General features: G+C 43.3%; 1 protein-coding gene across 1 annotated transcript; it reads right to left on the reverse strand.

Annotated features, from left to right (window-relative positions):
* Positions 1–295: 295 nt before the first annotated feature.
* Positions 296–27,838, reverse strand: GPSM3 (G protein signaling modulator 3). Its single transcript, XM_087711737.1, has 5 exons — positions 27,699–27,838; positions 19,035–19,173; positions 17,019–17,166; positions 7,238–7,413; positions 296–1,028 (listed from the first exon to the last, which is right to left on the reverse strand). Exons 2-5 carry the CDS (start codon positions 19,122–19,124, stop codon positions 849–851), a joined length of 594 nt encoding a protein of 197 aa, XP_087567863.1. The 5' UTR covers positions 19,125–19,173; positions 27,699–27,838; the 3' UTR covers positions 296–848.
* Between the last annotated feature and the right edge of the window lie 122 nt (positions 27,839–27,960).

Genomic DNA, 27,960 nt, shown 5'->3' on the forward strand with positions numbered 1-27,960 from the left:
TGTGGTCATGTGATCAAAGTTTGGGCGCTTGGGAACCAGCCAGTGGTGAAATTCAATTTTTTTTAAACTACCGGTTCTGTGGGCGTGGCTTGGTGGGCGTGGCAGGAGGATACTGCAAAATCTCCATTCCCTCCCCACTCTGGGGCCAGCCAGAGGTGGTATTTGACAGTTCTCCGAACTACTCAATATTTCCGCTACTGGCTCTGTCGGAACCTGCTGAATTTCACCCCCGCCGCAATCAACAGATTTACAACAGTTGCAGAGTCCGGGGGGGGGGAGGGGGTGTCACATTGCCTTCCCAGGGGACGTCCGACAGGCAAAGTCAGTGGAGAAAGCCGAATTAGCTTAATGACCATATGATTTGCTTCGTGACTACGGCAAAAAGGTGAAACCAGGCACGACTCCCTTAATGACCATCTCACTTAGCGGCAGAAGTTTCAGTACCGATGGTGGATGTGAGTCGAGAAGTACCGGTACTGTCACTATTGGCTTTTGGCAGGGAGGAGGCAGAGAGGGATGGGCGGAGTCTCCGTCGAGCGTTAGAAAGGATAGACGGCAACCCCACTCCCTTCCAGCGTTGATGACGTTACCTAGTTTGGTAATGAAATGTCTGCGAGGAAAAACATACATGCCATAGATAGTATAAAAATGAGCCATTTGCAAAGCTGTGTTGTGCTGGAACGTGAGTTTTTCTCATCCTTTCCTTGCACAGCGTAGTAACTTCCCTGAAAAAAGTCTTCCGACGCTGTTTGATTTCTCAGTTCCCCCATGTTGAGGTCAACTCAGTTCCAGCTTCTGACCAGGTCAAACGTCATTTGAACACCCAAACGATGAAGGAAGGAGGAGTTTCATACTCCGTGTAGAAAGGAAGGCTGCCTTCCTAACAAGGGTGGGCCAGCAAGGCCCGGGGGAAGGGTAGAACGCTGGTCTTCCATTCGGGCCCCTTGAGCTGAGAGCAGTAAATCCAGCAGCCCTTGAATTCCCACCGGGATAGGCGGCTCCGTGCGCTGATCCTCAAGACGCTGGCTCTGCAGAAGAGGGAGAAGGAGTTAGAGCCCTGATGGCGAAACCTATGGCACACTTGCCGGAAGTGGCACGCACAGCCATCTACACCAACTATTACCTGTTGCTCTTCCGGGTTCCGACAGCTGGTCTTTGTGCTTGTGGGAGTACCGGAAACCGGAAGATCAGCTCCCTGGTGTGCATGCACATGACAGGAAACTGAGCTTCCTGTTTCCAGCACGCACATGCGCGCTGGCCAGCTTTTCTTCACGGGCGCATGCCCACCAGAAACCAAAAGTCCAGGTGGCAGGTGTGCATGCGCACACTGGAAACCGGAAGTTCAGTGCACACCCGGGAACTGCTCTTCCAGTTCCCGGTGCTCCTGCGTGTGCGTGCTGGTGAGCTGTTCTTCCTGTTTCTGGTGCTCCCGTGCATGTGTGTGCGTGTTCCCATTTCAGCACTCTGTGCCAAAAAGATTCACCAACGTTGAGTTAGAGGTTACAGGTAGTCCTCGACTTATGAACACAATTGAGGCCAAACATCTTGTCGCTAAGCGAGACATTTGCTACATGGGTTTTGCTCCATTTTACAACCTTTCTTCAACTGCAGTTGTTCAGCTGGGGAACTCATCAAATGAGCAGATGACACCAAGCTGGCAGGAATAGCCAACACTCCAGAAGACAGGCTTAAGATACAGAAGGATCTTGACAAACTTGAACATTGGGCACTATCTAATAAAATGGTGAAAATTCAATGGTGAAAAGAGTAAGGTTCTACATTTAGGCAACAAAAACGAAATGCACAAGTACAGTATACGTGGTACCTTCCTCAATAGTAGTAACTGTGAGAGGGATCTTGGAGTCCTAGTGGACAACCATTTAAATATGAGCCATCCGTGTGCAGCAGCTGCCAAAAAAGTCAACACTATTCTAGGCTGCATAAACAGAGGGATAGAATCAAGATCACGTGAAGTGTTAATACCACTTTCTAATTCCTTGGTAAGGCCACACTTGGAATACTGTGTCCAGTTTTGGTCACCACAATGTAGAAAAGATGCAGAGACTCTAGAAAGAGTGCAGAGAAGAGCAACAAAGATGATTAGGGGACTAGAGACTAAAACATATGAAGAACGGTTGCAGCAACTGGGTATGTCTAGTTTAAGAGAAAAAAGGACTAGGGGAGACATGATAGCAGTCTTCCAATATCTCAGGAGCTGCCACAAAGAAGAGGGAGTCAAAACTATTCTCCAAAGCACCTGAGGGCAGAACAAGAAGCAATGGGTGGAAACTAATCAAGGAGAAAAGCAACCAAGAACTGAGGAGAAATTTCCTGACAGTTAGAACAATTAATCAGTGGAACAGCTTCCCTCCAGAAGTTGTGAATGCCCCAACACTGGAAGTCTTTAAGAAGATGTTGGATAGCCGTTTGTCTGAAACGGTATAGGCTTTCCTGCCTAGGCAGGGGGTTGGACTAGAAGACCTCCAAGGTCCCTTCCAACTCTGCTATTGTATGGTATTGTATTGATTCCTATCTCATTTTTTACGCCCAAGACTGCACTTCACTTCCTTCTGAGAATCAAACGCTCCCCAGAGAAGCTATCTATATATCTATATATCTATATATCTATATATCTATATCTATATCTATATCTATATCTATATCTATATCTATATCTATATCTATATCTATATCTATATCTATATCTATATCTATATCATCTATATCTATCTATCTATCTATCTATCTATCTATCTATCTATCTATCATCTATCTATCATCTATTCATCTATCTATCTATCTATCTATCTATCTATCTATCTATCTATCTATCTATCTATCTATCTATCTATCTATCTATCTAAACTTTGTGAGGTCTTAGGGGCTAGAAGCTTGTTTCTGCAAAAGAAAAGAGGGTCATCAAGTGCAAGGCTCAGCACCCAGTCAACCTTATTTATGGAGGAGTTACAAATTACACAAGCCGAAAAATTTATCCAGCTGTAACGAGAAAGCCACAACGCTGTTGCTGCAATTAATCAGTGGAACAACTTGCCTCCAGAAGTTGTGAATGCTCCAACACCGGAAGTCTTAAAGAAGAGATTAGACAACCATTTGTCTGAAATGGTATAGTTGGCTTTGCTTGTCAGAAGGTTGCAAAAGGTTGCAATATATATATATATATATGTTTTCTGAGGTTTTTGCGGGTGTTAGTATGTAGGTCTTTGGTTATTCGGGTTTTCTCCCGCCAAGACACCTCCAATTTTACGCGGGAGAAAACCCGAATAACCAAAGACCTACATATATACATATATAAATACATACTTACATACATACATACACACACACACACACACACACACACACACACACACACACACATACACACACACATACACATACAGATACAAACACACACATACATATGAAGAATCTGCTTTAAATGAAAGTCTATGGAGATTCTCAGTCATCCAGATCTGATTGTCCCAAAGGTGCTTTTTTCAAGAGACAACTGGACAGAGCTGAAGAAGCTTCAAAGAAAAAACAGAAAGTCCAGTTGCCTTTTGAAAAAAGCACCTCTGGAAATTTAAATGAAAGACATCTCAACTGTATCTTCTCCATCTTCTTGTGGTGTTTGTTTTTTTCATAGCCCTCACTGGCTGCCCTCAGCAGATGAAAAAGAAGGGGTTGGGGAAAGGCAGGAGTGAATGTGTGAATGTGTATGTGTACACACACACACACACACACACACACACACACACACAGGCAAACTCATGGTGTCCCAAAAGAGCAATTTGTGTAGTTTTAAAGGTTTTTTTAAATAGCGATAGATGTATGCTTGTGAGATTCACTATACTGCCAAAAGTATTCGCTCACAACTGAGTCTGAGTATATGGATGGTTGAGCGAATACTTTTGGCAATATAGTGTAGATAAATCTCCAAGAAGCAGTAAATTGTTCGAACAGTTATGTAGCTATTTTTATTTTACACTTAGTTACATTTAGTTTACTCTCTTGTTTCATAAAATTCACTGCTGAAGACAACGACTCTGAAATCGTTTCCAGCTCAGGCCCATGAATCATAACACTAAACATTTGCAGAGCCTTTGAATGCACTCAATAAAACCCACACCTGACTCATTTTATGGGTTAACAAATCCTTTCCAAAGAAGAAATGTGTGTGAGATAAGTTTAATTTATTTGCCACCTTCAGACATACATAGTTTATATTGGGTTACTCAAACTGTGTGTAGGGAGCCAAGGGGATGACTTCAGAGAAATAATCTAGAAGCTTTTGGGGGGAGAAATCACTTAACCAAAAATTGGAATTCAGAGAGGTGGGAGAATATTCCAGAGACTCATAAAAACCCATTGCGGTACAGGTAATCCTCAACTTATAACCATTCATTTAGTGAAGATTCAAAGTTACAACAGCATTGAAAAAAAGTAACTTATGACCATTTTCCACACGACTGTTCCTAGGGTCACCCGATCCAAATTTGGCTGCTTGGCAACTGGTTCATATTTACGACCGTTGCAGTGTCCCGAGGTCATGTGATCAACTTTGGCGACTTTCTGACCAGAAAAGTCGATGGGAAAGTCAGATTCACTTAACAACCGTGTTGCTAAATTAACAACTGCGGCGATTCACTTAACAACTCTGGCAAGAAAGGTTTCAAAATTCACAAGTGTTTTGCTTAGCAACAGAAATTTTGGGCTGAACTGCGATTCTAAATCAAGGACTACCTGTATAAGAAGGAGGGAAGAGAAGACATGGGCACACTGTCTATGGAGATTCTCAGTCATCCAGGACATGGTTATCACCCAAAGGTGAAATTTTTTCAGGAGGCAACTGGACTTTCTGGTTTTCTCTTTGAAGATGTTTTGCTTCTCATCCAAGAAACTTCTTCAGCTCTTCTCGGAGCTTCTCAGAGCTGACAAAGCTTCTCGCATGAGAAGCGAAACATCTTCAAAGAAAAACCAGAAAGTCCAGTTGCCTCTTGAAAAAAAGCACCTTTGGGATATGGCTAGACTTGCGAGATTTTCTTATTATAGCCTACAAGAAGTCCTCAACTTATGACCAGTTGTTTAGCAAAAATTCAAAGTTACAATGGACCTCCCCTCAAAAGATACCACCTTGTTCCCTAGTTCTGACGTCTATTCCCCCAATCATATGATGGCATTTTGGGCACATGGCAAGAGGCCAGCACTTTTGGCCATTTGCAAATGTTCTGCAGTCACATGACTGTAATTTATGACATTTTTGCAGAAAACTGGTGTTTACTTCAGGTTTTCTGGGTATGTCTAGTTTAATAGAAAGAAGGACTAGGGGAGACGTGATAGCAGTGTTCCAATATCTCAGGGGTTGCCACAAAGAAGAGGGAGTTAAACTATTCTCCAAGGCACCTGAGGGTAGAACAAGAAGCAATGGGTGGAAACTAATCAAGGAGAGAAGCAACTTAGAACTGAGGAGAAATTTCCTGACAGAACAAATTCATCAGTGGAACAGCTTGCCTCCAGAAGTTGTGAATGCCCCAACACTGGAAGTCTTTAAGAAGATGTTGGATAGCCAACTGTCTGAAATGATATAGGATTTCCTGCCTAGGCTGGGGGTTGGACTAGAAGACCTCCAAGGTCCCTTCCAACTCTGCTATTGTATTGTATTGTATTGTATTGTATTGTATTGTATTGTATTGTATTTTCAGCAAAAACAGTGGGCTCGCTGAACGGTCACCACAAAAAAGGTTGGAAAATTCGGTTGGTCCTGTGGGTGATGCACTTTATGTCCACCATGAGTTATGACCGGAATGGGAAGGGTCCATTATGGTTGCAAGTTGAAGACTGCTTGTATCTCAAGAAAGAATCATTCTAGTTGTTCTATAGCAGTGATGACTAACCTTTTGGTCCTTGTGTGCCAAAAGCGTTCGTGCATGTGCGACAGCTTGCACGCACGTGCCCACACCCATAATGCAATGCGCGTACAACACCTCGCCTCCCCGCGTGCCCCATTTTGGGCCTCCCAGGCCTCCTTGAAGCCTCCTGGGACCAAAAATGGTGCCTCCCCCCCATGCATATGACCCACACACAAGCATGCATTTGCGTCTCCCACATGCACTGCAGAGACCTGAAAATCAGCTGGCGGGCAGGAGGCGCGCAGGCATGCATGGTGAAGCTGAGCTGGGTGACAGCTCATGTGCCTTTAGAAAGGGCTCCGCGCGCCCCCTATGGCACATGTTGGCTTTGCCTATTGGTTCTGCTTTAAAAAAAACCAAAAAACTAACAGTTTCTATGACCTGAAAAAGTTGGAAAACCCCTGCCTTATGCCATGCAATAAAAACATCAGACGATTGATACCTAAAAACTGACTGACTGCGTGACCGGATACTTGTGGATTAATAATAATGAATCTTTATGAAAAAGAAATCCTCTTTTAATCCTCCAATCATGATTGGAGTCCTTGAAGAGGACAATATTTTTCTTTCCTAATTTGCATTACTAACCTCTCTGAAACATATTCCTGATGTTAAAAAAAGAGCAAATTGCAATAAAATGAAAATCTAAGGAATGCTTTAAAATGCTGAGTAGATACTCCTCATTTGGGCATTTGGGCTCGTTTTGGCTTTTTGTTTTTCTCAAAAAATGCTTAGTTTTTCTGCAAAACTTTAAGTTCCATCAAATCTCCAGAAACCTTACTCCTGATGGATCCTGCTCATACCAATTTTGTTTAAATAAACAATGGCATTTCCATCCTGAATAAGCTAGGTGGTTGTGTAAGGGTGATGTAATTGTAAGGGTGTAAGGGTGATGTAATTGTCATTGTTAACTGTTCTATATTGATTTCGCTTTTCCTTCCCAGCGTGGAGGTCTTGCATTGTTACAGTCAGTTGATTTATCTTTTCATATACTGGCCAGAGTTTCTGGTGAGGGGGAAGCCTTAGAAATAGACTAAATAAATAAACTTTCACCCTGGAATTACTATTCATTTATTTTATTATTTTTGCATATATGACAGTACCTATTTTTCCTCTGCACCACGGTAATTCCAAAGTAGAGACCAACAAGGGGATTGCAACCATAAAAGTAGGGTTTGATGAAACTGTAAAACCATCTCATTAGAACAACTTAAATCCTAAATTCTACAATTTTGAGTGTTTGGGAGGAGGATGACCCTGGAAAGTTTTTTTTTTTTTAAAAAGAGTCCTCCAGCCAGGAGGACCAGAGGTTGGGGGAATAAACATACCTGGTGAGCTAGAATAGTGTCATAGAGTTGGTCCTCCGATATCCCAGGATTCTCTTCGCTTGCAACTTCAGCCTCTGCAAAATCCGCCCGCTGGTCGTTAAGCCTCCGGGCCTGGATTGTGGCCACCATGTCAAAAAACTCTTCAGCCTGGAGGGAAGTCAGAGAGGAGAAAAAGACTGTGCAAAAGGAAGAAGGAGGAGAAGAGGAAGGAGAAGAAGACGGAGAAGGAGGAGGAGGAGGAAGAGGAGGAGGAAGAGGAGGAGCAGGAGGGAGAGGAACAGGAGGAGGAGGAGGAGGAGGAGGAGGAGGAGGAGGAGGAACAGGAGGAGAAGAAGGAGGAACAGGAGGAGGAGGAAGAGGAGGAGCGGGAGGGAGAGGAACAGGAGGAGGAGGAGGAGGAGGAGGAACAGGAGGAGAAGAAGGAGGAACAGGAGGAGGAGGAAGAGGAGGAACAGGAGGAGGAACAGGAGGAGAAGAAGCCGGAGGAGAAGAAGGAGAAGAAGGAGGAAGAGGAGGAGGAAGGGGAGGAGGAGGAGGAAAGGGAGGAGGGGGAGGAAGAGGAGGAGGAGGAGGAGGAGGAAGTGTAGGAGCAGGAGGAGGAAGAGGAGGAGCAGGAGGAGGAAGTGGAGGAGCAGGAGGAAGAGGGGGAGGAGCAGGAGGAAGTGGAGGAGCAGGAGGAAGAGGGGGAGGAGCAGGAGGAGGAAGTGGAGGAGCAGGAGGAAGAGGGGGAGGAGCAGGAGGAGGAAGTGGAGGAGCAGGAGGAAGAGGGGGAGGAGCAGGAGGAGGAAGTGGAGGAGCAGGAGGAAGAGGGGGAGGAGCAGGAGGAGGAAGTGGAGGAGCAGGAGGAAGAGGGGGAGGAGCAGGAGGAGGAAGTGGAGGAGCAGGAGGAAGAGGAGGAGCAGGAGGAGGAAGTGGAGGAGCAGGAGGAAGATGGTGAGAGGGAGGAGGAGGAGGAAGAGCAGGAAGACGAGGAGGAGGAAGAGAAAGAGGAGGAAACAAAAACAACATCGGATGAATTCATGCCCCAAAATTATCAACCTCCCTTTTTCTGATTTTGCGCAATCCACTTCAACCGTCGTTTCTCCAGGAGGTTGAACTTATGCATTACGACAATGCAAAACAACAAGCCACATTAAACCTTAACTAGATTTGTTCGTGGTAGGAAATGCTGCCACCACTAAGCCCTGTGTGTCGACTTGGATAAGCATATAGTAAGAACTGAGACAAGGGATCCGACGACTCACAGCCGAAACTGCCCCTGAGGGAATCCTGGATTAAGAATCAGAGCCACATTCCTGAACAGCCATGCACGAGGAAGATGAGCTTTCCGACAACACCGAGACCAGACCAGCTGCGAGTCTCCCCTGCCTTTCTCTCCTCCAGCCCCCCTCCCTCCTGTCCCTTGCAAGGAAGGGTGTGCGGACCTCCAGCAGCCCCCCCTGATTCTGCTGGCTTCCTCTGCAGAGCACAACCACCTGGGGGGGGAAAAAATCTATCCAAATTTTGAGCGAGTTGTAGGCCACTTGACTGGGCCTACAAAAACGAAGCCAGGCACAGCAAGGCCCACGGGTCTCGCCAGCAATGTGCGAAGGTTTTGCCAGAAAGGCCACCGGTGGAGCCGACCCAGAAACCTTGGCAAGATTTTTCAGAAGTGGTTTGGCCATTTCCACCTTCCTGGGGGCTTGGAGAGAGAATGTCTTGGGTGCAAGTGAACCAGGAAGAGGAGCAGAGTTCAAAACATTTTAAAAAATTATTATATGCTACCACACTCCACAAGAATTTGATCTTCAAGACAAACTGGCGCTAGATAAGGATTTCACACCTTCCAAAGAAGCCTCTTCAACACAACAGCAACGTGTTTGTGTGTGTGTGTGTAAAGCGTTTCCTTGAAAAATGGGACTCCCCTCTGTTTCTGGGCTTCCTAAAAGTTGGACATTTTAAAGGAAATGACCTTTCTCGGCGTGATTTCTGGAAAGAAATATAGAAGGGCGAGTTGGACATTTCTGAGTTTTTAACATTTCTCTGTCTCCTTCATCGTGACCATAATTGTGTCCTTGGAGATTGTTGCAGAGCCCAGGTTGATATTTACAGTGAAGATCATTCACAATAACAACTGGCATTAAAATGAAGACATTTGTTGTGTTTCACTATAGTAGTTGTGTTCCTCTATGGTGTTCCTTAGGTGGGGTTTTCAGATTAACACAGTTTATTCAAAGAGAGTAAAACCGCCATCCGTTTAGCAATCATTTGAGTTACAATGGCACTGAAAAATGTGATCTATGGCCAGTCTTCAAGCTTACATCCATCTCAGCATCCCCATGATCACGTGATAATAATTTGGGTGTTTGGCACTAGCCTGTATTTTTGATGATTATACCATCCTGAGATGATGTGTTCACTATTTATGACCTTTCCAGCTGGTTTCTGACAAGCAAAGTTAATGGGGGAAGCCAGATGCATTTAATGACTGCATGATTCACTTAACAACTGTAGTGATTCACTTAACTGTGGCAAAAAAGATAATAAAATCTTAACAACTGCCTTGCTTAGCAACAAAAATCCTGGCTCCAATGTGGTCATAAGTCGAAGACCATCTGTAACTCATAGATGGCTTCTCACTAGAAATAAAAACAGCCTCTCCTTTTAATTTCAGAAATTCCTACTAATATAACGGGGAAGAGGGGGATGTACCATCTGAATCCTTTTTCTGTGGTCCTGGACACCTTCTGCGGACTATTGTGGATTACTATGGACCACATGTAGTCCTCGGCTTATGACCACAATTGAGCCCAAAATTTCTATTGTTAAGTGAGACATTTGTTAAATGAGTTTTGCCCCATTTTACGTCCTTTCTTGACACAGTTGTTATGGGAATCACTGCAGCTGATAAGGTAAGTAACATGTTGTTAAACGAATCTGGCTTCCCCCGTTGATTTTGCTTGTGAAAAGGTTGCAGAAGGTGATCGATCATATGAGCTTGGGACGCAGCAACGGTCATAAGTGTGAACCGGTTGCCAAAAATCTGAATTTTGATCTCATGATCATGGGGATGCTGCAAAAATGGCAAGTGTGAAAAAAAATGGTTGCAAGTTATCTTTTTCACTACCGTTTGAACAGTCACTAAATGAACTGTTTTAAGTAGGGGGCTACCTGTACACAAATTCCTTGTGTGTCCAATCACATTTGACCAAATAAAGTTATGCTGTTCCTGTTCCTATTCCTATTCCTATTCTATTCCACTCCACCCCATCCAACCTAACCTACCCATCCTATTCTATTGTTAAAACTCACACCCTTGTCTTTTTACATTTTGGGGTACCAAACTGCTAATCCCTGCTAAGTAAACCAGATCAGGAAATCAACTTCCTAAGAAGACTAAGGCTACTTTTTATTGAGATGGGCTATAACAGTGAATCTGGCCCATCCCTCCTCTCTCTCTCTTGTACACCAGTGAATCGGGAAGGTGTCTGCCTGAGTCGCTTCTGAATGACATCTTGTTGCTCTGGACTTCAAAAATGTTTTGGCCCCTTTTACCTAAGTCAGTGGTTCACAACCTTTTCTTCATCACAATATCCTTTGTGACGACAGACTATGGCTACGGACCAGTGGTGGGATTCAGCCGGTTCGCACCTATTCAGGAGAACCGGTTGGTGACTTTCTAAGTAGTTCAGAGAACCGGTTGTTGGAAGAAATCTCCTTTTGTTTTTTTCCACTTTACAGGGCTAATCCTGTAAGGAAGGCAGGAAGGAAACATTCTGGTGTTGTTTCTAGCCTAATCTTTATTGACCTGCTTACAGAAACTGCCTCTCCGGTTAACCCTTATGACATTGTAACAGCTAAGGCGAAGCGTCCATTGACCTGAGTGACGTTGAGTTGGCCACGCCCACCCAGTCACATGACCACCGAGCCCCGCCTACCCAGACGGTCATTAGGGCAGAGAACCAGTTGTTAAATTATTTGAATCCCACCACTGCTACGGACCCCAAGATTTAACTCAACATTTAAATCATAACATTTCTACAAGGTTTCGTGGAGCCCCTGTGACATCATCCCCCCCTTCCGGGGAATCCGTAGACCATAGATTGAGAACTATTGACCTAGGCCATTGTTATTACCGACTTCCATTAAGATCATCTTCCTTACTCTCTACAGCAGTGGCCCCCAACTTTTATTGCCCCAGGAACTGGTTCCGTAGAGAGAGGTTTTTCCCCGGACCAGAGGGGACGTAATTTTGGATGCTGCCTGCATCCTGCAGATTGGGCTTCACTTCTGTGGCCCGTTTTTTGGCATGTCACAACCCGATGCTGATCCAAGGAACCCGGGGGTTGGGAACTCCTGATCTATATGACAACTGGACTTCAACTCCCAGAATCCTGAGGGGGGGGGGGACGACTGAAAATTACAATCCCAGCTCCAGATACCTCTGAGATAGCTCTACCCCCAAAGCTGTTAAATACAATCCTCAGACATACACAAAACCCTCTTACTGTCAGCGTTCCAAATACCATGTAGAATCAAATCAGAATTGAAGGCAAAACTATGCTTAAAGTTCCAATTTAATAAAGCAGGCATGTTGGCACATAGCTGTGGGGATCCCAACTCTGGAAGTTACATCAGAATCCCACCCAGTTAAAAGTTCATGATCTTGTCCCCACACCCACAGTCCATCACATGGTCCAATCTCCTTCTTCCACGCTGGCGTCCATGCCCAGCTACTTCCGGTCAGGTGTGAAAGTGCGGAGACAAAGGATGACTTTGACTTCTACAAAAGAATGAAAAACAATACGTTCCAAAATCCTACTCCTTCTAATCCCCCTTCCCATTGACTATACTTAAAGAAACAGCATAATGAAATAAGAGAAAGTGTGGCAGGCCAAAATTCTAAAAGGAATATAAATGCAGGCCTGACACTTATTTTTGTAGAAAGTTAGCACCCACCCCACTCCTAGAAGAATGAAATATTTTAGGAAATATTAAAAAGGCAGAATATTATGTTTCCCTGGATGAGAAATGGAAAAAAATGCTCTTGGAAAGCAGCTCCCGCCTTTCATAATAGCTCTCAGTAAATGTCAGCACTTAAGAGATAAAGCTCTATTCATAAGCAAATGCCCTCACCCAAGATCCAACGAAGGTAGGATTAGCCCTCAGCCACAATAGGAAATGCCCAAAGCCCTTCATTGCATCATCTCAGCTGCACCACCCCAACAGTTCAAACTTCAGAGCCTTCATTGCATTGCAGGATAATCTCTCCAGGCTGGGAGTGGAGGTCAGAGTCAGGGAATGGAGGAGAAACTCCCAGCCACATGGCACAGATGAAAATTTGGACACCAGAACAAGAAAGGCTGCAATACAATACAATAGCAGAGTTGGAAGGGACCTTGGAGGTCTTCTAGTCCAACCCCCTGCCTAGGCAGGAAACCCTATACCGTTTCAAACAAATGACTATCCAACATCTTCTTAAAGACTTCCAGTGTTGGAGCATTCACGACTTCTGGAGGCAAGTTATTCTACTGATTAATTGTTCTAACTGTCGGGAAATTTCTCCTCAGTTCTAAGCAATAGCAATAGCAGTAGACTTATATACCGCTTCATAGGCCTTTCAGGCCTCTCTAAGCGGTTTACAGAGAGTCAGCATATTGCCCCCAACAATCTGGGTCCTCATTTTACCCACCTCGGAAGGATGGAAGGCTGAGTCAACCCTGAGCCGGTGAGATTTGAACCGCTGACCTGCTGATCTAGCAGTAGCCTGCAGTGCTGCATTTAACCACTGCGCCACCTTGGCTCTTAAGATGCATAAAAACCATCCTCCAGTTACATACAGTTTGTTGATTGTTACAAAACCTTTGTGCTCCCTCACCACAGTCTTCGCTTACAATTTATATAGAATCTCATATTATCAATCTAATATATATGCATACAATTATTATTTTTAAACATTTATTTGATTACAACCATTATTATTTCCTCTTATGTGAGATATTCTAAGTTTAGAATAAATTTACATTATGGCATTTCATTACATCATCCCAAAACCATCCAGTAATATTACATCTTTATATTGTATTCTGTATAAAGTTGTTTATCTTTGGTTACAAAACTTTTATGTATCCTCTCCATAATCCTCACTTACAATGTATATAAAATTTCATGTTATCAATCTAGTGTGTGTGTGTGTGTGTGTGTGTGTGTGTGTATACACATTATTATTGTTAATCATTTATATGACTATAACTATTATTAATTCATTTTATGCGTAATATTCTAAGTTTAACTAAATTTAAATTAATTTTTATTATAGCATTATAGCATTTCATTACATCATCCTGTATCCATCCAATAGTAGTACGATCTTATATCTCTTGCCATTTGTAGTATTTGTGTTCTAATTGTTTTCTTAGTAGATCTTATATGGACTTCTCTTGGCAACTTGTTTTTCACTGCATATCTTGTAAAGATTCAAAACCCCTCATCTATTCCTTCCATTAACTTCCCTTTGGTTATCACCGATGCTTCTGCCAGAATTTCTATCATTACTTCTGCCAAATTGTCTCCCTTTTCTTCTTCTATATTCTGGAATCTGAGATAAAATTCTGATCTGTCGCTCTCGCATTCCAATATTCCACTCTTGTCTTTTTCAACCACACTCAATCTGCTGTCAATATCTCCAATTTTCTTATCTCTTTGTTCATCTTTTTCTTAAATTTTTTGAAATCTGTCTTCGTATTTCATCATTTGGTAAATATTCTCATTTTTTCCATCTATTTTTCCTGTTCTTTGTTTAATATTCTCCATTTTCTTTTCGATGATCTCTGTTCTTGTATTTTTTTAATTTCTTGCATAATCATCTGCAAAGTCACTTCCTTTTCTTTTTCGTGTTGCAACATCATCTGTATTGGTGTTTTTCTCCAGATAGTAAACACTGCCACTATATAAAATCCAAGGCTTTTTTATTAAGTTCCAAACAAATTCACTGCAATCTTCTCTCTTTCAAGTCAAGCTTCTTTTCACTCCAGTCCAGCTACTGATAGTACCCCGGAGGAGCACCTGTATAAACAATCCGTGCTCATCCCGCTATCATTTTCAATAAATAAAGCTTAGAGATCTTGAAATGTAGATCAAATACTCAAAGGGAAAAAAAGAAAAATAATGTTTCCAAGCCTCCAAGCCTCTAAGTGGCAGTGTTACTTCTTTTCCTCTACTTTTACTTCCCTATTTATATTCCAAACTTAAGGAGAAAAAGAAAAATTCTTAAAAAGAAAATGCAATAGAGTGTTGAAAAAAGAAAAAGAAAGAAAGTCTTAATAAATATTGAAAAAGAGAAATAGCAGAAAAAAATCAAGTAGTTTAAAAAATAAGAAGCGTTTGTAAAAAATTTCATCAATAAAAAGATTAAAGAAAAATAAGTTTTGATTCAGGCTTAATCTCACCACTTAAACTCTTCTGTCTTCAATTTTAATTTTACTTTTGATCTTTTTGAGTATTCTTTTCTTTAATAATAAAATTTATCTCATCAATTCGACACACTTTCTCTCCCGCTTTCCTTCCATTCTGGATCTGTCCCAACTTTCAGCAGCTTTAATGGCTGCTTCTCTGTCACCGGAAAAAAAAGGGCTTCTCCTGGATCTAACAGGGACTTTGCGATGTCCCTGGGATTAGCAGGATGTGTCCTTCTCTATCACCGTCTCTGTGGGGTGGTTTAGGTTCAAAAGGACTGTGCAGTGGCAGAGATATCGACGGCGATCTTGGAGCTTCAAGATCGCACATTGTATCATCGCGACATCAGCAATGCCTCCCCCCACCCACTGCTTCTTGTTCTACACACAAGTGCCATGGAGAATAGCTTGACTCCCTCTTCTTTGTGGCAACCCCTGAGATATTGGAAGACTGCTATCCCCTAGTCCTTCTTTTCATTAAACTAAACATACCCAGTTCCTGCAACCGTTCTTCATATGTTTTAGTCTCCAACCAAACCTAGCTCAGACAAACTCCTAGGATTTGTACATGGCCCCGTGGGAGTTGACAACATCCAATAGAATACATATTCTTGAATAGGAACAGGGAGTTCAAGTGCAAAACCCAAGAGAAGGTATAAATACTGCCCCACTCTCAACTCCATGTGGTCAGTTTCACCAGAACCACAAACGTGGTCTTGTTCATCAATATATGGAACCTCTTTCCAATCAGCCTCCAGCCTCCATTTTGTCTCCAGTGCCTTTCTCCCAGCTTGGAACTGAACCAGATGGATGTTTCTTCCAACACTTCGTTGCGCATGAACAAATTCTTTGAGAAAAACAATTGTGCAAGAAAAAGTGCTGAAACTAGCGTCAAAGTTGCGTCTTGTGGAAATTCTAATCACTCTCCTTTCTAAACTAAATTGGTTTAGTCCACATTTCATACCAAGTGTTGGAAGTGTCTGTTGCACAATTGAAGAGAGTTCCCCAAAGTTCTTGTTTTTTGTTTTTAAGTAAAACTGAGCTTATGTTATAATTAGGAAGTAAGAAAATAACGGCAGCTTATTTTGTCAGGCAGTTGGCTTTTGGCTTCTGTCAGATGCCAAATGCAAAAAAATAGAAGGAAAAGGATATCCATCACACACATAAAAAGGCTTCTACAATATACCGTAGTTACGACCACCATCTTGACTTTTTTGACTCCTTGGGTGTTCTACTATCGTTGGGTTAAAAATTGAACTTTGGCGGAGGTCTTGTTCTTTACCACAGGGGGGCAGTGCTGAGCAGACATCCAATTTTCTCAGCTAAATCACTGAACCACAATCGATTTTCTACTGTGGAAAGCGTGCTTATAGTGTACTTATACAACCTAAGTACACAACTTTTCTCCTGATGTGACACAGATCAGGTCCAATTGGTGAAGAAGGGCAAATATATCTGCCTTTTGAAACCCAGCACTACTTTACCACCCCAGCCATTTCGTTTCATGATTGTTAAAGTGGCGTCAAACTTCTATACTCATAAATAGCATACATTACTGAATTAAAGGAATGGGGGTGTCCTAATTCTTTTCCCTGCTACCAGAGGGAAAAAAAGAAATAAAATAAGTGGAAAATACCCTGAATGGATCTTCACTTTGTAAACTTGATTCCTGGATCCCCACAATTTTCTAAATTAGTGAAACACATTGGATTATAAACAAGAAAGAAAAAATTTCAAACTTGCTGTTGTACGTTCACTAAATGAACTGATTTACAGATTAAAAGAGTTGGAAGGGACCTTGAAGGTCATCTAGTCCAACCTCCGCTCAAGCAGGAGACTCTACACCATTTCTGACAATCAAATCTCTTCTTGAAAGTCTCAAGGGGTGGAGCTCCTACAACTTTCGAAGGCAAAGCTGTTCCATTGGTTGTTTGCTCTCACAGTCAGAAAGTTACTCCTTATTTCCAGGTTGAATCTCTCCTTGGTCAGTTTCCATCCATTATTCCTTGTCTGGCCTTCAGCTGCTTTGGAAAATAGCTTGACCCCCTCCTCTCTGTGGCAGCCCCTCAAATATTGGAACACTGCTATCATGTCTCCCCTGGTCCTTCTCTTCACTAGACCAGCCATGCCCAGTTCCTGTAATCATTCTTCATATGTTTTAGCCTCCAGTCCCCTAATTATTCTGGTTGCTCTTTTTCTAGAGTCTCAATATCTTTTTTATAGTGTGGTGACCAAAACTGGATGTAGTACTCTAGATGTGGTCTTACTAAGGCTTTATAGAGTGGTATTAGCCGAGGACTAGCTGTATTAGGAAACGAGAGAGAGGAAAAATGCAGATCTCTTCTTACCTTTCTGGTCTTTTTCCAGTAATCCCGAAGGAGTGGGAGGCAGAGATTTCCAGGGACGGACAAGGGCGTGTTTCTGAGTTCGTGGCTTTGAGCGCAGAACTGGGCCCTGGCTTGGCAGAGCGCTGAATTCAACTTCAGAAGAGACGCTCTGGATTGGGAAAACAATGCACACAGTTACAATGGTCACAGCCTCCTATAGTCACACCATCACCACTTGCGATCTTCACTGCCAGCTTCCAATAAGTTCAACTCAATGAGAGGAAACCAGCCACCCCTGATGTTGTGCTTAATGACTGCACGTGATTCCTTAACAACCACAACCTGAACTGTCATTGTACGCTGAAGATCGCGTTTAATTTCATTGTACGAGGTGCAATGGCAATAAAATAAACTAAACAAGAGAAAGAAAAGGCAGAAGTGGGTTCTTATCTGAATCAAGTCTAGCACAGTGTCTCTCACTCTTGGAAACTTGAAGATGGGTGGACTTCAGCTCCCAGAATTCCCCAGCCATGCTGGCTGGGGAATTCTGGGAGCTGAAGTCCACCCATCTTCAAGTTTCCAAAGTTGAGAAACACTGTTTTAACTGGTTGCGTTCTAATTAGAATATTGTTGTACGTTTTAACTGTTTTAGAATCTTACTGAAGGATTACAGGTAATCCTCGACTTATAACCATTGCTTTATAGTGACCGTTTTAAGTTACAACGGCATTGAAAACAGTGACTTGTGTGGTCTTAAAACCATTTCAGCATCCCCATGGTCCTATTATAAAAATCCAGACACTTGGTAACTGGCATGTATTTATGACAGGTAGTGTCCCAGGGTCATTTGGTCAGCTTTTGATAAGAAAAGTCAACCGGGAAGCCAAATTCACTTAACATCCGTGTCACTAATTTAACAGCTGCAGCGATTCACTTAAGAACTGTGGCAGGAACAATTGTAAAATGGGGCAAAAAGTCCCTTAACTCTCTTGCTTAGGAATGGAAATTTTGAGCTCAGTTGTGTTTGTACATCGAATATCTGTAAAATATTGTTGCATACTCGAATTGCTTTAGAATGTTACCGAAGGACTTTATCTCTGTTCTAGCATGGCTTATTGCTTGGGAAACCTAGTTTGGAAAGGCAGGATGCACATTTCAAAAACCTAAAAATAAAAAGGCATGTAGGCCCTTGCTGAAGGATGGGTTGGTGATGCTAAGAAGTCACAGATGCTTTAATGCAGGGGCATCAAACGCAAAGCCTGGGGGCTGGATCCAGCCCATGGAGTGCTTAGATCTGGCCAGTGGCACCGCCGTGGAAACAGTGAAGGCCCAGCCTGTGGTAGGTCTGCCAGAGGAAATGGAGCTTGGGACGGTCGCAGGTGGTCCTCCAGAGCTGTTTTCGCTGGCAGAAGGTTGCAGGAGGCCATTGCAGTTGAAAACGGAGCTTGGAAGCCCATTTTTGCTGGCAGAGTGCACGGGCCACCACAGACGCCCCAACATGAGTAATGTTGAACTGGCCATGCCCACCCCAGCTCCCCGAGGTCAAACACAACCCCGATGCAGCCCTCAATGAAATCGAGTTTGATGAGTCCCTTTAAAGCAGCTGCATCTTTTTCCAGGCTCCCCCCAGGAACATGCTGGCTGAGGAATTCTGGGAATTAAAGTCCTGCATCTTAACATTGCCAACACCGGCAAGCACCACTACAGATGTTCAAGGGCAGCTGTCACCAGATGACTAGCAGAATTACAGGAATTAAAATCCGGCCACATCTGGAAGGCAGGACACCGAGGAAGGCTGCTCTATGGTTTTTTCTTAAAGAGCCAATTCATTCTCCTCTTCCTGCTTTTCCAGCTGCATTCCATCTCTCCCATTAAGCTCATTCCCTACTACTATTCAGATAAGAATTGCCTCTTTCTATGTTTTTAACTTGTACTTTTCCATCCTGGGGGTTGATTCTATGCTACAGCTTCCCCCACGGTGATAGGGACTGATAATGTTTGCCTAAAATGCCTTTGCTTGACAATTGGGCCCCTTACCTGGTTTTCTGCTGTTCCTGGCATTCCTGCATCCGAAGCATCACTCTTCTGTGTCTGTTCTTCTCCTATTGCATTCATTTCATGCTCCATTTTTTTTTACTTGCTCCAAATGAACGACTCTTCTATGTGGAAGGATTTTCTGCTTTGTTAGAAGAAAAAAAGAAACAGATTTAGTTCTATTTGAAAATTTCAGGTAGAGGAGTTCCAACGGGATCCGGAACCCACCACTGGCGGGTTCCTACGCAAACCGGTACCGGTTTGCTTTGCATGCGCTTTGTGGGCGCACATCGCTCGTGCATGCGCAATTTGCTGTAAATAGTTTTGCACATGCGCAAAAACCATTATAATATTTTTCGGAGTATAAGATGCTCCAAAGTATAAGACACACCTAGATTTTGGGGAGGAAAACAAGGGAAAAATATCTGCCTCTCAGCAATTTGCCTCTTTGCAACAAACAGTACAGACAATATACACGGTTTGTAGTGTTATATTTCAGACTATACTTGTACAGATGCTGTTAAAATTGATGTGCTTTCTGGAAGCATAGTTATTCTTTGCTATTTAAAAGAATAGCACTTTAAAAAACAATAACACTAGGCCTCTTCAGATCAAGCATTTATTTTAAAAAGCTTCTTCATTTTGTTAAGTTGTCTAGAATAATAATAAAGCAGGCTTTAAAAAATAAGTCTAATAATATGAACATTCTATAGGCATTTATAGTTGTTGACTTACCTCCTTGCAGCAAACAGCCTGATTAGCACAAGAAAATAAAAATCTGCCTCCCAGCAATTTGCCTCGTGAAGCAAACAGCAAGTTTCACTTTCAATTTCTCCCAGGCTGCAGGGATTGCTATAGTTTATTGAAACTTCCACAAGCCCACGTTTGTTGCAACGAGGTAAAATGCTGGGAGGCAGAGGCCGAAGGGTTGGGGCCGGTGGGTAGGTGGGGCTACATTCCCCGGTTCGGGTTGTGAGCCGCCCTGAGTCCCCTTCGGGGGAAAAGGGCAGCATAGAAATTTAATAAACTGAACTGAACTGAACTGCATTCAGTGTATAAGATGCATTCAAATTTTCACCCTCTTTTAGGGGGTGGTGGTGCATCTTATACACTGAAAAATACGGTAAAAGCTAATAAAAAAGATGCCAGCAACGCAACGGAGCCCGGGGTGTGGCCAGCCTGGATTGCTGCTGGTTGTGCAACCCAGGCCAGATCACCACTACTGGTTCAGCTGAACCAGGCCAAACTAGGAGCAACCCATCTCTGCCCCAGTCCTTCTTTTCACTAAAATAGAACTGGGTATGTCTAGTTTAATGAAAAGAAGGACTAGGGGAGACATGATAGCAGTCTTCCAATATCGAGGTGGCGCAGTGGTTAGGGTGCAGTACTGCAGGCCACTTCAGCTGACTGTTATCTGCAGTTCAGCGGTTCAAATCTCACCGGCTCAAGGTTTACCTCAGCCTTCATTCTTCCGAGGTGGGTGAAATGAGGACCCAGATTGTTGTTGGGGGCAATATGCTGACTCCGCTTAGAGAGGGCTGAAAGCCCTATGAAGTGGTATATAAGTCTAACTGCTACTGCTATTGCTACTGCTATCTCAGGGGTTGCCACAAAGAAAAGAGAGTCAAACTATTTTCCAAGGCACCTGAGGGTAGAACAAGAAGCAATGGGTGGAAATTAATCGAGGAGAGAAGCAACTTAGAATTGGGGATAAATGTCCTGACTGTTAGAACAATTAATCAGTGGAACAACTTGCCTCCAGAAGTTGTGAATGCTCCAACACAAGTTTTAAAGAAGATGTTGGATGACCATTTGTCTGAAGTGGCGTAGGGTTTCCTGCCTAAGCAGGGGGTTGGACTAGAGCACCTCCAAGGTCCCTTCCAACTCTGTTATTCTATTCTAAAGGTGTCCAAGAAGCAAGTACTTGAACCAATAAAGGATAATATTTGTAGCTCGGGGTTGAAATAAAGGATCCTTGGTGCTCTCTGAGCTTGTTTTCTTGCAGACGTTTCATTACCCTAACTAGGTAACATCATCAATGCTAGTGAAACGTCTGTAAGAAAACAGCCAAGCTCTGGGAGCACCAAGGACCCCTCAAGTACTTGGACACATAATACCAGACATGTCACTGGAAGGCAAAATCAAGAAACTGCATCTCATTAGTTTTGACCGTATCATGTGGAAGAATTCACTGGAGAAAACAATCGTGCATGGGAGAGTTAGCAGTAAAAGGAAACTAGGCCATCAAAGAACACAATGGCTGGACACCACCAAGCTGACACCAGCATAGAAAAAAAATCAAAGAAGTTCAAGATCAGAAGAATAGCAATAGACTTATATACCACTTCACAGTGCTTTACAGCCCTCTCTAAGCTGGTTATAGAGTCAGCATATTGTCCCCCAACAATCCGGCTCCTCATTTTACCCACTTCGGAAGGATGGAAGGATGAGTCAACCTTGAGCCCGTGGGACTTGAACTGCCAAAGTGCTGGCAATCAGCAGTCAGCAGAAGTAGATTGTAGTACTGCACTCTAACCACTGTGCCACCACGTCTCTTAGATGTGGAGACACTCGGCCCATTGAATCTCCGTTCACGACTGAATGGTAACTTCACCACCATCATCAATAATTATATGGTTAAAATTATTTTTAATTAAAACAATTTGGACTAGTATAGATCTATTTCAAGCTATTTAGCTGTCATCAGCTAGCCCTACCCTTACTGGGATTCAAACCTGGGATGATTTTTACATATTAGGCAGTTATATTAACCTCTAAGCCACAAGATCTCCTCCCTTATCAGCTGAGCCAGGAGAATGATTAAGTGTTTTTTTTTTCTTTTGTCAAAGCACCTGGTATGCCCAAATATGGGAGGAAGCATACTGCTTACCTGTGTGTTTGTGTGTGTGTGTGTGTGTGTGTGTGTGTGTATTACATAAAGGCAGGTTATAAACACACAAATAAAAAAATAAGATAAAGTGTGAATAAATCAGGACTGTTTTTAAGTGCATTTAATTCAGACATATATTACCATCAGCACTTAGGCATTTAAACATAAACATAAATCATATTCTTTGTTTGCGGGTGGGGGAGAGAAATATACACGAAGAGATTGTCTTCTTGTCTTGTAAATTTACCAGTGGAACGATTAGGAAGACAATTAATGGAAGGGCGAGGCAAGACTACAAAGAAATGGAATTTGCGTTGCCAATTTACCAAGGGAAAAAGTCATTTCCTGCTCCTGGGACTTTTAATAGTGATTCACTTGGGAGAAAAGCAGCAGTGGCCAAGTCTTTTTTATTATTATTATTATTTGAAAGATGTGGGGGGGGGGAAGTACTGTCTGTTAAAGCTGCCTCTCTAAGTTGCTACAGGTCAGGGGTGGGTTTCCTGCCAGTTCTAACCTCTTCTATAGAAGAGGTTCCACAAATCTACAGTGCCGTTTAGAACCGGTTCCAGCTCCCTCCACCCGCCCAGCCACACATCATCAAGATGAAGAGCGAGAGGAGGAATTCTGGGAGTTGAAGTCCACAAGTCTTGGAGCTGTCAAGTTTGAACACCCCTGTTTTTTTTTTTTCTAAAGGGTTGGGGTGGAAGGGTCTTGTAACTTGTCAGCTTTAAGACTTGCGTGCTTCAAATGCCAGAGTTTCTGAGCCAACATTTTGATTGCTAAGCAAGAGCATTGTTAAGTGAGTTTCATCACATTTTACAAGTTGGCCATGGCCACCCAGTCACATGGCTGGCAAGCCACTCCCACCCGGTCACATGGCTGGCAAGCCACTCCCACCCGGTCACATGGCTGGCAAGCCACTCCCACCCAGTCACATGGCTGGCAAGCCACTCCCCACAAAGCAGGCCACACCTACAGAAGAGATTCTAAAAAAATTTGAAACCCACCACTGCTCCACTTACAACCATTTGTTTGGTGACTAACAACGGCTCTGAAAAAAAGTGATGTATAACTGTTTTTCCACATCTATACTGTAAAGCAGGGGTGTCGAACTTGTGAATGCATCACACACTGGCCACACCCACCCCCGGTTTTGAGAAGGGAGGGGAGAAGTCGTGATATGTCACATGACAACAATGTGACGCTGGGAGTTTGACACCCCTGCTTTAAAGCATTCCAGACTATGGCTTCAGATTAGACCACACTCAAGAATATTGCATCCAGTTTTGGTCACCCTATTATAAAAAAGATGTTGAGACTCTGGAAATCGTGCAGGGCTGAGCAACAAAGATGATTAGGGGACTGGAGGCTAAAACATGAAGAAGGGTAGTAGGAATTGAGTATGCCCAGTCTAGTGAAAAGAAGGACTAGGGGCGACATGATACCAGTGTTCCAATATCTCCGGGCCTGCCACAAAGAGGAGGAGCTCAACTTATTTCCTAAAGCACCAGAAGGCAAGACAAGAAGCAATGAATGGAAACTAATCAAGGGGAGAAGCAACCTGGACCTAATGAACAGAAGGACTAGGGGAGATATGATAGCAGTCTTCCAATATCTCAGGAGTTGCCACAAAGAAGAGGGCATCAAACTATTCTCCAAAGCACCTGAGGGCAGAACAAGAAGCAATGGGTGGAAACTAATCAAGGAGAGAAGGAACTTAGAACTGAGCAGAAATTTCCTGACAGTTAGAACAATTAATCAGTGGAACAACTTGCCTCCAGAAGTTGTGAATGCCCCAACACTGGAAGTCTTTAAGAAGATGTTGGATAGCCATTTGTCTGAAACGGTATAAGGTTTCCTGCCTAGGCAAGGGGTTGGACTAAAAGACCTCCAAGGTCCCTTCCAACTCTGCTATTGTATTATTCCTGACAGAACAATTAATCAGTGGAACTGCTTGCTTTCAGAAGTTGTGGGTGCTCCATCACCAGAGGCTTTTAAAAAGAGACTGGACAGCCACTTGTCTGGAATGGTATATACTAGGGTCTGCTGCTTGAGCAGTGGGGATGGACTAGAAGACCTCCAAGGTCCCTTCTCACTTTTGTTATTCTGTTTGCCTAGCTGCCACTTGGACTCCTACTACAATTTTGCAGCCTGATTCCTGTTATGCCACTTCTCTCTAGTTAAGAGCTAAAATATGCACCACAAAGAGTTTTAGTTTCATCTGTAAGTGTAGGTGTGTCATAACACTGTGTGTGCATCTGTGTGTGTGTGTTTTAATGCAGATGTGTCTGTGTATCACTGTTGGGTTTCAAATTTTTTTAGAACCTCTTCTGTATGTGTGGCCTGCTTTTTGGGAGTGGCTTATTGGCCATGTGACCAGGTGGGAGTGGCTTGCCAGCCATGTGACTGGGTGGTTGTGGCCAACTTGTAAAATGTGGTGAAACTCACTTAACAACGCTCTTGCTTAGCAACCAAAATGTTGGCTTAGAAACTGGCATTTGAAGCACGCAAGTCTTAAAGCTGTCAAGTTGCAAGACCCTTGCACCCCTAACCCTTTAGAAAAAAAAACAAACCCAGGGGTGTTCACACTTGACACCTTTAAGACTTGTGGACTTCAAGTTGAGCCGCCCTGAGTCCCCTCAGGGAAAAGGGCGGCCTACAAATTCTAAATTCTAATAAAACTCCCAGAATTCCTCCTCTGACTCTTCATCTTGATGATGGACAGACAGGCGGGGAGAGGGAGCTGGAACCGGTTCTAAACGGCACTGTAGATTTGTGGAACCTCTTCTGTAGAAGAGGTTAGAATTGGCAGAAACCCACCCCTGCTGTGTATATATGCACAGCAAATGAAACAAAATATTTAAAAGTTATATGTATGTATTTACTTTACCAAGCACATCTAAATTATATTAAAGTAACCAAAATATCTTTGCAATCCCCAAGGCGCGTCACAGCTTTTGAGCACTCCTAATGTTTAGAAATTGAAAGTTGAAAAATTATTACATATGATGTACGTATGTTCGTGTATGTGCAGCCATGTAGTTTTTATGATTGCGTTACTTAATGATGAAGTTTCTGGTCCCAATGAGCATTATTAAGCAAGGTCTATAGTACCTGTATTCTGAACACATTTCACGGATGGTTCTCTGCAAATTGCCTGCTTTCTTCTCTTTAACCCCATTTCCATAGACAGAAATTGCTGTATGCAATAGAGACAGGGGCAAGGATGGAAATATATCATAATATATCATAAAAAGGGGAACAGCAACAAAATGTTGCCGTATAAAATATCCAAAAGCTCAGAAGACTAAACCTCTGGTCCCGGTAACCAACTTAGAATGGATGAGTATGAGATATTTCTGCAAGTGACCAATTTTGCAGAAAAAAATCGCCATCCACAAAAAAAAATGTTCAATTCTCTTTTTTTTCCTCCTGCTAGTTTTAAACTAATCTTAATAATAGAAGATTTTAAAACGATTTTACTTCTGGTTAAATTCTCTCGCCTCCCCTTTTTATAGATGGGGATAATTAGTCCTGCAAAGCTTCAGTTCTTCTCCAAAGCAGCTGTTGGTTCACCTTGTGGCCTAGCTAGAATTGTTTTCCCCACATTAGGGTGTCACACTCAAATTAGTTCCCTGTTAAGGCAAACTTCCTCAATCTAATTCTGTCTGGGCTCTGCTGGCCTACAACATCAATGATATCCACTCAAATGCCTATGTGGGCTTTGTTCATGGGCACCGTAACAGAAAAACAGAACTGGAGGGGACCTTAGAGGCCTTCTAGTCCAACCCCCTGCTCAATCAGGTGACCCTATATACCATTCCAGACAAGTGGCTGTCCAGTCTCTTCTTAAAAACCTCCAGTGATGGAGCACTCACAGCTTCTGAAGGCAAGCAGTTCCACTAGTTGATTGGACACTGAGCTTGTTGATCAGAAAGGTCAGCAGTTTGGCGGTTTGAATCCCTAGTACAAGTCTCCAGCGTGAGCAGGGGGTTGGACTAGATGACCTCCATGACTCTGTTGCTGTTAACTGTTCTCACAGTTAGGAAATGTGTCCTTAGTTCTGGGTTGCTTTTCTCCTTATAAACCAAGGTGTGTGTGTGTAGGATAACAAGGTTCCAAAGCTTGCATTCTCTTTAAAATACTGCAAACAGACACAAATAATGACCGAAATATTTGCATTTTTACTGCCTTATTTTTTTATGAAAGGGAAGTGTTTTTTGAATGTGATCAGATCTTAACAACAGCCAAAAACAACTCCTTTGGGAGGGGAAATCCATAAGTGATCTCGCCCAAGAGGGTATTCAGCGTTAAATTGTCAGAGTTTTGAACCCTAAAATTCAGGTTTCTGGTTTTCCTTTGCTTCATTCTCAATATAAGATAGATCAGAGCTCCCCTGTCACTTAGTAGGTTATGCCATGACATTTGCACAGATGTACAGTATATTTTAATGGGGACATGCTAATGGCTTGTTTGGCCTTGTTGCCATAATGATAATGATAATTAAGCTCCTCTTTTGGCCAAATCTGGGGGAAAGGGAGGTTATTTCCGCATTTCCCCTGCCCTAAACTTTATCAAATCGAGTCTTCCTCCCAGCTAACATGTTACAATACTCTGATATATTTTTTCTCCTTTAGATATTAAAGACACAAACAGTCTAGATTTGAGGAAGCCACGTTGTGGCAAAGATTTCCAGTTCCAGTTCCTATATCCAGTACCCTGTTTCCAGTTCGGCCCAGTTTCTCCTTCCTCATATTAGCAACCTGGGTAATAAAGATCCATGGTTATCAACAGCCCAAACTCACAACATTGTCCTCTTTGACTCTCTCTGCGACCATTTGCAATAAAACCTCCAATACATTATGATTGACTACGCCAACTTAACTCAAGCACTTTGGCCACCTAACAAGAAGGAAGGACTCACTGGAGAAGAGCCTAATGCTGGGAAAGATGGAAGGCAAAAGAAGAAGGGGGACGACAGAGAATGAAGTGGCTGGATGGAGTCACCGAAGCAGTCGGCGTGAGCTTAAATGGACTCCGGAGGATGATAGAGGACAGGAAGGCCTGGAGGAACGTTGTCCTTGGGGTCGCAATGGGTCGGATATGACTTCGCAACTAACGATAACAACAATGCCAACTTTCCCCCAGTCTGATCCTATTGGGGCACAACTCCCAGAATTCCCAGTCACTATACTGCTTAGGAATGCTGGGAGTCATAGGCCACCTTATACAGAAAACCCTCTTTCAGCCACTGTCTTTGTTTTGTCTATTTATTATCTATTTACCGGATGTATATGGCTGCTTATCTCACACGACGCGGCTCACCACAATCTTTAAAACATGGTTAGGAGCACCATTCTTAGAAACAACCCCCAGGCCCCAAATTAAATATCCTTACAGCCCATCCTCTATCCTACCCAGGAAAACCCAGATCTTCACAGCTTTGGAATGGCTTGGGTCTTGACTTCGAATTATGGGGTTGGACCCCAAAGTATCTGGAAGACTGCAGGGTTGCAGCTACGTCTTTCTCAATGTTGGCAGCTTAAAGACGGGTGGACTTCGACTCCCAGAATTCCCCAGTCAGCTGACTGGGGAATTCTGGGAGTTGAAGTCCACCCGTCTTCAAGCTGCTAAGATTGAAGATCTCGTGGTTTAAGGCCCCAGACCAGGAGGCCTATTGAGAACCTCTGAGTTGGAAAGCCCACCTCCTACGCAGAAGACTTCCTTGCCTCTAAACAAAATCAACTTCACGAAACAAGTCCTTCCCCACCCCTCACCTTTCTGGTCCCCTTGTCTTCACGCCGTGGGCAGTTTCCGGCAGCTCCCCATTCCTCATCCCCTTCGTTCTCCCTCTGGCTTGGCTGGCGTCTGGCCTTCCTCCATCTCAGCTCATTCGAAGGGTTGCCGTGAGAGGCTTCTCCTGCGGCTGCTTCCGCTGCCTCTCTCTCAGCCTTGCCTGGCTACGCCTCGATTTCTACACGGGAAACCACAGGCTTCCTGTTCTGGCTTGCTGCTCGGCTTCAGGCAGCCACCAGATCA

This window comes from Thamnophis sirtalis, unplaced genomic scaffold (genome assembly GCF_051295495.1).
Source record: "Thamnophis sirtalis isolate CommonGarterSnake01/CBP01778 unplaced genomic scaffold, rThaSir2_p1.2 scaffold_3, whole genome shotgun sequence".
NCBI lineage: Eukaryota > Metazoa > Chordata > Lepidosauria > Squamata > Natricidae > Thamnophis > Thamnophis sirtalis.

Bases quoted from the DNA above. Each gene is read 5' to 3' on its own strand.
- GPSM3 (XM_087711737.1), bottom strand. From the start codon at position 19,124: ATGGAGCATGAAATGAATGCAATAGGAGAAGAACAGACACAGAAGAGT. The intron at 17,167-19,034 runs GTAAGGGGCCCA...TTCCCAATCCAG, and splicing joins CAGGAACAGCAGAAAACCAG to AGCGTCTCTTCTGAAGTTGA. The intron at 7,414-17,018 runs GTAAGAAGAGAT...CCTTTTGCACAG, and splicing joins ACTGGAAAAAGACCAGAAAG to TCTTTTTCTCCTCTCTGACT.